Raw genomic sequence first — 9,232 nt, 5'->3', positions numbered from 1 at the left:
AAGACAGTTACCTACAGAAGCTACCTCAAATTCTGTTGGAAACTGGATAAAACCATCGGCAGGTTTAGTTGGGCAATTAGCTAATTCACTAGAAACACCAAAGAAACCATTATTATCTTTCACATCGGAAACTTGTTTACCAGGAAGCCAATTTTCTGGTCTAGTCCCTGCTGGGGAGTCAAAAGGAAAACATAAAGAGCCGGAAAGGAATATTTGGTATCAGGAGAATTCGGTTATGCAATTTCAGCATTACCAGCCACAATCCATGTTTGGACAACCTTTTACAAATGTAAACCAGACATCATGGTTGCAACCATCACAAAATAATACACATGGAGGGTTATATCTACAGGGGATCTATGGCGCTCACGCTAGTGATGCATCACAAATTGGACTCCAGGTGGGTGGTTTACCGATTAGTCAAAACGAAGGAAAAGGTCCTTGGAACATGTCAGGCATTGGAAATTATTATCCTAGCTCTACACAAATAATTCAAAAGTTCCCTTCCAAGAAGCCTTCAAAGCTTATATTGAAGGACGAGGCTGATGGGATTGATTTGAAGTTAGTTTCACCTGATGGCCAGCTGAAGGAAAAGGCTTGTCAAAGAAAGCCATCTGACTGCTCCAAGAAGGATTCCACTCAGGATCTGCCAAATTGTCAAGAGAAGAAACGTTGCATCCAGAGAGAAGAAGTAAAGGGGAAAGAATTGATACATGAAGAAGAGGCTGATATTGTAGCATTAGCAGCATCTTTGCAACCAAATGTTTTGGCAGCGCATATGGCGCCAGCATCACATATCCAGAAAGATCTGATATCAAAAAATATGAAGGAAGATCTCTCTTTAAAAATTACCAAGGAAGAAGTAAATTCTCTCATTGTAGGCCATACTTCGGATTCTTCTTCCTGTGCAGCACAACATGGTGCAAGCACAGAAGAAGACTTATCAGCCAATGAACACAATCCTGCTGGTTTGCTTGCTGAAACAAATAAATCTGAGTCTCAACATGTCAACCAAACAAAGATGGACGTTCTTCGGGAAGATGAGATAGAGAAAAATGAGCAATCCACATGCCACAAGGAAGGAAACATTGCTTGTGTTACAAGTGGAACACTTCAACTGGTCAATGAAGACAATCAAGGCCTTCCGCTATCGGGTCAAGGAAGCAATCTGATACCAATCAAGGAGGATATGCACAAAGGAAGCATGACAGTTAACAACAAGTCTCACAGCTATAGTGAACAAGTTCCAAGCACAAGTTTAGAAGGGACAGAAGGTGTGCTAGATATGGCTCCTATGTCGAAGGGAAGGGTTGAAGTTTGTGGAGGTTGTCCACGCAATCTTGTTGATAATGTACACCCAAATCTACATTTGAAAAGCTGTGAAGGGAAGGATCATGTGGCAAATTTGGTGCAGATGAGGGATGTGCTTGAGGTGAAACAATGTGGAGAAAGCTTGCAGCCCAAAAGTAAGGTTCACGATAGACATGAGTTGAGATGCCAAAATGGGGAAAACATCATTGTCTTCCTCTGATGTAGTCTATTAGTTTTGCATTTGTTTTTTTTCTTTATGATTTGGTATTACTTAAAAAGACAATACAGAGAAGATCCACACCCAGGCACCCCTAGGGTACCCTAAAATGGGAAAAACATTAATCTCTTATTCAGATGTAGGGTGATAATTTTGATTCTTTTTGTCGCAAAATATTTAGTGTGTATTTTTATTACTTACTAAAGAAATCCAAACCTAGGGACCCCAAAGGTTTTACCATTTCTTCCTGATACAAGGCTTAAAAGATCCAGTGACTCAAAGTTCAAGAAGTTAAACAAGAGTCAGCGTATTATGGGATCTAATAGTAACTGATTGACTGTACAAATATCTTCAAGATACTTCTCTTAAAACGTGCTGCTAATTTCTATTATTCTCAAAGACCACATATCAAAGCTGTGGACATCCAAGTCCAGAAGTGGAAACTTAAGCCTATAATAGGAGTTAATACCAACCAATTGTACTATAACAGAATGTAATACTACCTTCAAGACTTTTCTCCACCTCATCAACTTTCTTGTTTCCTTTTTCATTTCAGGTGATTGTATTATACCAAGTGCTCTTCTTAGTGGAAGTTGTAGGAAGGATGAAAATGCCCAAGCAAAAGTCAGTCAAGCTTCAGATTTGAGCTCATGCAGTCAGCTGACAATGCACACAGCAGTCTCTATGCAGTCCACAAGCACGGAGACACCTTGCATTATCAAACAAGATCAAGAATGCCCCTCTAGAGAACTAGAAAGCCAGGTGAACGACACTTCTAGCGTAAGCTCTCATAAGAGGAAATCAATTGCTATTACAGCATCTGATGATTACGAAAATCTTCCCATTCTTCCTTTTGTAAAGCCCATGGTTATTGAGAGCAAGGAAGAGGTTTCCATAGATGAATGGAGTGATAATCTACCAGATATTTCTGATAGTGATAGCCTTGCTGCTGCAATATTACTGAGCTTTGCACCTAAGGAGAAGACTGTGGAGAGCTCGAATACATATCGGGAAGATGATGTAAATAGAACTTTTAGCAATACAGAGAATGGGGCGAGTAGCTGCTCTAGGCATGCTATAGTGGGGGGACCCAAAGTGTTAAGTCTAAGTAAAGATATTGAGTCTTTGGAGTGCAGAAGCTCCAGGGAAAAGTTGTTACCGCAAATTGGTTTGAAGAAGGAAGATATAAAGAAGCTAGATGGGGTGCGGGTCACATTACAGGAGAGAAAGAGAGAGGATCATCAATCCTCCCTGGTCCTCGGTCATGACCCAAGAAGTGAGCTCAAAAGCGACCTACAAAACAATGTAAGAGGCAAGAGCCCAAAGGTAGCATCAAAGGTTGGCAGTGTGGTTGATGATGATAAAGCAGTAGAGGTTCCAACTCCCAAACAGCAGAATAAGCTTAATGGAACACCTACTACGTTTCCTCCTAAAACAAGTGATAATGATATGCATGGGCAACATTCTATAGGCCAAAAACGTAAAGACACTCATCCACCCACGGGTCGTCGAAGTTCTCGAGGACCGCTTTATCACAGACCATCTCAGCATTCGGAGGATAGTGATAATGGTTGCCCGAATGAACTCGAAGGTACTCATTCTAAAAGAAGAGAGAAAAATCCAAATAAAGCTGAGGCTGGAAACAAAAGCAAGGTGTGGAATGATATAAACAAGAAAGGGAGTCGACCACCGCGCACTCACAGTCAGACACTTGGAACCCTATTAAAGAAGGCTGAAAGATGATGAAGAAGAAGAAGATATATAAAAGGCTTCAAAGAGAGATGGCATACCTTCTTTTTTGTGTGATTTCTCTTGATCAAATTTACTTGGGAAAGCAAAAAAATTGTAATTTTACTTTGCAATCAGCTCCTTATCTTATAAACAGGATATAATTAACTTTAAACAGTGTGTAATACTGTTTGTATCATGATCTAAACTGGGGTAGATTGCCATTTGTAGCAGCCAAGGACAAAGGCTGGGGTTGAACCTCAACTAGTGGCTAGAAGGGCATGAGGCTGAACCACTAGAAAAGCCGCTAGTCCTCTGAAGCTAAATATTTATTCAAATATTGTCAATTTTTTGTTGTCCTTGTGATTTGTTTTATTATTCATGCATATGGGTAGACCCCTTAAATTACTGCATATTTTTGGGCATTTTCCCAATGCCTAGTTAAAGTTGTAAAATCCTCGTTCCTCCAGCTAAATTCATTTTGTTCCTACTTGGGTTTAGCCATCTATGGCGTGGTGGTTTTTTTAAGGAAGCCAGAAATTTCTACTTTTGTCTTTGAATAATGAATGATTTCATACCTTTGTTCCTTACCTATTCTTTCTCATGTAAAGGTCTCATTCATTTATTGGTTTGCTCTTTTTCTCTAGGAATGATATCTATCATTTATTCTCTCCTTCTATAAATCATTACGGAAGCATGTTAAAGCATTGCATTGTTTATTCAGTATGATGTTATGCAACCATATGTGGCATATGCATTCGAAAGTCTCCATTGCCTCATAATGTCTTGATGCATTTATTTAATATTCCAAACCGTTGTAAATTTGGTTCATATCCTAAAGGATGCACTTATGTTTAGAAGACTTGCTCATATTTAAAATGCATCCATAGTGCACCTTTTACTTTTGATAACAGCACGTGTATAGTTTGAATAGCATAACTATTTATCCAGACGTGCTTTGGTTCGTACAATGAAGGATACATGACACTTTAACCAAACCCATCAAAAAGTCACAACAACTCATTTAGAATTTCCATAAATGTTACTTGTGCTTGTGCTTGCAATATCTATTTTTCCACATTCAACATGTGATAGGAAATATAAATCACCATCTAATAACCAATGTAGAAAAATCCAAAGGGCCAGTCTAAGTTTTTAAAGTTAATCAAGGTGAAAGGGCCAATGAAACAAACAAAAACATGACATATATTAAATGAATGTCTAATCTCTCTAGAAATACATCTAAAAGACAATAAATCACGACAAAAGGCTTGGACGTTTGATATAAAACTACTAGCTATTTTTGGGGAAAAAGTCTACTAGCTACATTTGGAAATCATAATCATGAAGCGTGTCATAGAGAAAATGTAGATTGAGAGGGTGATATTCCAATATTAACATACGTTCAAAGATTTCGTTCATGTTATGCTAATTGGGGTTTGATCGTTGTAGTAATGTATGTCATGGAAAATTCAAATCATGTTCCGGTCTTTTTGACTATGTTGGATTGTGAGTGATTGCCAAGGTTTCTGCATGTGTAGGTGTCACTATCTATGTCCTTATGTGTCTTAATAGGATCAAGAAGAGATATATTTAGATGGAGGGGGGAATAAAAAAGGACAAGCACACGATAGTACATACATATATGCATTTCATATATTTACTCGAACAATGCCGATATCTCGAGAGTGTTTTCCATAAGATTTGGTCACACAATATGCTTCTCTTAAAAGACATCAATACATCTTTCTTTCTTTCTTTCTTTCTTTCTATTATGAATCTCAATGTCTATTATGTGTAACCAAGCATAATAAAACAACAAGATCTATAGCGTTCAGGACTCGATTACTAATAATAAATCCGTAATGAAACACATTACATATTTTGAGAGGGAGAGAGTGATGTATTCTCCTTCTCCAACCAAACAAGCCTTCTTTTTTCCTCTCTCTCTCTCTCTCTCTCTCTTGGTGAAAACACACAATTATATTAATAAAATGTGTGTAAAAAACACTACTTACATTTCCTCTCTCTCTCTCTCTCTCTCTCTCTCTCCTCATATATCTTCTTTCTTTCTCTCTCCAAAATTGTGTGCAGAACAGCGACTATAAGAGAAGTGAAGAGAGATCAGAATAGGGGTGGATTAACACGCAGACGTCCATGTCGTGTGGGCGATCGTCTGCTCGATGGATCCCTTCGTTAAACCCTAATCCTTCCTCTACTTCTCTGCACGGAATATACCGTTCCATCGTTGAAAGGTTGAGATCTAAATCCTCACAGAGCTTCAATGCTGTCTCTGACACTTACTTCTCCATCAAGGTATCTTCCTTCCTCCTCCTCTTCTTTTTTGTGGTTGTTTGTTTCTTCTTTGTGCTTCTTTCGCCATTTTGTTTTTCTCCTCGTTTTTTCTTCCATTTCTTCTTTCGCTCTTTGGTCTGTCAATGCACTCTCATCTTCTTCTTTTTCTATTTAACTTCTCTCATTTTCCTTATTCATCAAGGTCCGCTTATCTTCTTCTTTTTGTTTTTGTGTTTCTCTTTTTCTACATCGAAATGCACTTCTTGCATTCTCCAGTCTTTCTTCCATTTCTTGTGTCTTTCATCATTTTTTTTCTTCTTCTATTGAGTTTTATTTCTCAGTTCTTTTTCATATTATTCATTTCTCCTTGTCTTTTGTGTTTTGCTACATAATGAAAGGAAAGAGTTGATTTTTGTTCGTTTATACAGGATGTGTTTGAGAGGCACAAAGTTGTCTTAACACTTGCTGCATCTTTGGCTTCGGCAGGGGCTGCTTGGACAGGTATGTAGTGAATCTTTTGAATGCAAATTTTTTGTTGTTGCATGTACTGCTAGACAATTGGCTCACATTTAATGTGAAAAATGAAAGAAATAAAATATTGACATGATATGCATCTTCCTCCACAGAACATTTCCTTTTCAAAAGGAATGATCCTTTTTTCCCCAAGGAAAAATTCAACTGATCTTTTTGCTATGTTTAGTTTCCTTTCAAATTCGTTTATTCAATGGCTTTTCATTTTCTTCTGATGTACCATCGAGATATGGAAGAAAATCTGAAATATGTTATTTTTTTGGTGTTTTGGTTACCATAGCCATTGGGCTTTAGGAATGCACTTGGTACAATAGTTTGGTTATTGAAAATATTTAATCGTACAATCGAAACATTCAACTTTGTGTTTATTGATAATGACAATAATGGCACACGGTGGAGAAAATTATGGTCATTGACAACAACAATAGTGGCATAGTAGAAAGTTGAAACATATAATACTGTTGCCATCAACAATAGTGACATGGTTTCCAGGATTAGATATTGACTTGATGAGGGGTGGAAAAAGCTTGCATTTCTCACTTTAAGTAGGTGAATGGTATCAGAAAGTGGTTTGCAAAATGGGAAGTAGAACCTTGAGATGTGCAAAATAAAACTTTATGGAAAGAAAGAAAAGAGAACATGAGCTGAAGCTTGATTTACCCATATTAAACTCTCCATACGAAGTGGAAAACGCCCACATGTAGGTCAGAACGTGAGCATTCTGGAAAATACCTCATAACCAATATTGATATTGTTATAAATAATTCAATCCCGAATTCAAAGTACACAAACTATCCAAAACTAACGCAATGTGCCATTGCACTAATGGAAATGGGATCTCATGTGCTCCGAATAGAGAGACAGGAGATGGATAATGCATTGATGAGAAACCATCCACAAGTGGCTGTCAGATATCCTTTTTAGAGGAATTTCCTGCCTCTGTATGTTAGAAGCATCTTCACATGGGTATTCTTGTGATCTCTACCATCGCTTCTCAGTTTTAATATTTACCTAGAGCAGCCATCTGCATAATAAAGTATGCTATTACCTTCCTGCTATGGTCGTACTAATGCTCAGGATAAAAATAAAATTACCCAATGCCTTTGTTTTCATAGTTCCATTGTGGATAATACCATGTTAAGTTCTCTGAGCATGAATGTAAAGTATAATGTTATTCCTTTTACAAAATAGTTAAGGATAAAAAAAAGTTACCCAATGCATTTGTTCATTCCATATGTGGATAATACCATATTAGATGCTTTGAGGCATAAAGGTGAAGTATGATGGTGTTATTCCTTTTTACTAATAGATATCTTCAACAAAAATTCACAATAAGGAAGTTTGACTTATGCTTTAATGGTGCATTGTCTTCCAGGATATGCAGCACGGCAATTGCACCAAAGAAAGGTTGAAGCACGGTTAGACACAATAGAACATGTGGTAAGCACCTGTGTGACGCTGTTCCCCGTTTCTTGTTTTATCTTAAAGCCTGTACCTTAGGTTTTCTTTGGCTTTTGTGTGAGCACTAGACTTTAGCTGATTTCTCTATGTATGCATGAGAATTACTTTATTATGTTTTTAGACCTTGTAAGCTATGTTGGCCTCTCTTCTTCTTCTTTTGACAAAAGTTATTGTATTAGCACGTGGCTCTTAGAATATACACTGCAATGATGATGGCTACAACATCAAACACTCTCTCGCATGATTTGTCTCATAACCATTTTTTCTTGATCCTCTGGGGTTAAAGTTTAAACTGTAACGCACAAGCTGAATATGTTCTCTCCGTTTTTCTTTCATGTTCTGCAGATGAAAATTGTTCATAGTCTTGAAGAAACCTTTTTTTCTTGCTCCTCCCTTGGGGTTAAACTGTAACTCTCAAGCTGAATTTGTTCCTCTGTTTTTCTTTCATGCTGTGCAGATGACAACTGTTCATAGTCTTGAAGAACAACAAGTTAAAGCGTTGACAAAACCAGGTGTTAGTTTAACGTCTTGTGTTGCAACAGCTGGAACAACACTGGTGATTGGGTAAAAGTCCAACTTTGTTGCTAGTATAGTGTCATTGTTTTAACGTTATGCCCAAAGTTTAATATTTGTTTCAGGTACGGATTAGGTTTTCGTGGTGGTCGGTTTCACGCTATGAAGAAGATCCAAAGACAGCAACAAAAATTACTGACACCGAAAAGGTCATCATTATTGGAATTTAGGAAACGGTTCAAGCTTACAAACCGTGAGAGAGTTCCAGACGCTACAACTCCTTTGTAAAGAATGTGTCTAAATGTTAAGATGAGTTCTTTCTGGAGGTCATTATAAACCATACTATTATTTGACCAATATCAATTCTCAAGAGCTAGCAAGTAATGGTTATAGAGCTTTCTTTAGAAATGGCACATTGTTTTGTGGTAGGCCACATTTTGTGTGGATTCGTGTAAAACATTCTGACAGTTTCAAGATATACATTGCAAAATATACAAGTAATGAATGTGATACCGGGTAATTCAAAGGGAAGCTCTGATATATGGATTAATACTGTAAAGCAAATAAAACATCAGTCTCTCCTTAATTGGAGTTCTGCTGCGTTACTTTGAAGTTTTACAATGTTTCTTGATGCTACTGATTCTGCACAAGTGAACTAAAGGGAACCATGTAGAATTAGGATATAGTGCAAATTCCCTGGAAACTTGTATACAATTTAAATGATGAACTTATATATATGCAACTTACATATTGTGTACACAACTATTTGTACATATGTAGAGCCCATTTGTGCACTTTTAACTTATTTTTTGTTATATGTAGAATTGGACGGGCCATGAACATCGATGATTTATGTTCTCACTAGTTTCTAGTTTCTCATAGACAAAGAAAACCAATTGACGAGAAAGTTGATGAACCAAAAGATTCCATGACCTCATAAAATGATGCTCCTTCTAGTTGTGAAAATTAGTAACTTAGCGAGGGGTTGACTTAAACGCTTTAAGACAAGTAGTATTGTATTACAAAACTCAGAATTTATAACTCAGATATTGTTTGGAGATATATTTTAAGAGACCATAATGATAATACCATATAATTCCCTTGCATGGAAAGTGGAAAAAGATTCAAATAGTTAGCAAAGGAGATTTTTGGGGCCCTCGAAATTTGTGCATAGAT

General features: G+C 37.2%; 2 protein-coding genes across 2 annotated transcripts; both read left to right on the top strand.

The window, feature by feature from the left end:
* Positions 1–6: 6 nt before the first annotated feature.
* On the top strand, positions 7–3,762 carry LOC147848805 (uncharacterized). Its single transcript, XM_087338098.1, has 2 exons — positions 7–1,466; positions 2,085–3,762. The coding sequence occupies exons 1-2, from the start codon at positions 236–238 to the stop codon at positions 3,269–3,271; spliced, it is 2,418 nt and encodes an 805-aa protein (XP_087194224.1). The 5' UTR covers positions 7–235; the 3' UTR covers positions 3,272–3,762.
* Positions 3,763–5,313: 1,551 nt separating this feature from the next.
* On the top strand, positions 5,314–8,396 carry LOC147848804 (uncharacterized). The gene is made up of 5 exons (XM_087338096.1): positions 5,314–5,572; positions 5,980–6,052; positions 7,458–7,522; positions 8,001–8,107; positions 8,182–8,396. Exons 1-5 carry the CDS (start codon positions 5,414–5,416, stop codon positions 8,342–8,344), a joined length of 567 nt encoding a protein of 188 aa, XP_087194222.1. The 5' UTR covers positions 5,314–5,413; the 3' UTR covers positions 8,345–8,396.
* Positions 8,397–9,232: the final 836 nt, after the last annotated feature.

Source organism: Azolla caroliniana, unplaced genomic scaffold (genome assembly GCF_043228905.1).
Source record: "Azolla caroliniana isolate FFs.n. ecotype wild unplaced genomic scaffold, voAzoCaro1.0.p SCAF_218, whole genome shotgun sequence".
In the NCBI taxonomy this organism is placed as follows: domain Eukaryota; kingdom Viridiplantae; phylum Streptophyta; class Polypodiopsida; order Salviniales; family Salviniaceae; genus Azolla; species Azolla caroliniana.
Note: the sequence above shows the minus strand (reverse complement) of the source record. Positions and strands in the feature narration are given on the sequence as shown.

Excerpts from the sequence above, each read along its gene's own strand:
- LOC147848805 (XM_087338098.1), top strand. The coding sequence starts at position 236 with ATGCAATTTCAGCATTACCAGCCACAATCCATGTTTGGACAACCTTTT. Across the intron at positions 1,467-2,084 it reads AGAAAGCTTGCAGCCCAAAA|GTGATTGTATTATACCAAGT; the intron begins GTAAGGTTCACG and ends TTTTCATTTCAG.
- LOC147848804 (XM_087338096.1), top strand. The coding sequence starts at position 5,414 with ATGTCGTGTGGGCGATCGTCTGCTCGATGGATCCCTTCGTTAAACCCT. Across the intron at positions 5,573-5,979 it reads ACACTTACTTCTCCATCAAG|GATGTGTTTGAGAGGCACAA; the intron begins GTATCTTCCTTC and ends TCGTTTATACAG. Across the intron at positions 6,053-7,457 it reads GGCAGGGGCTGCTTGGACAG|GATATGCAGCACGGCAATTG; the intron begins GTATGTAGTGAA and ends ATTGTCTTCCAG.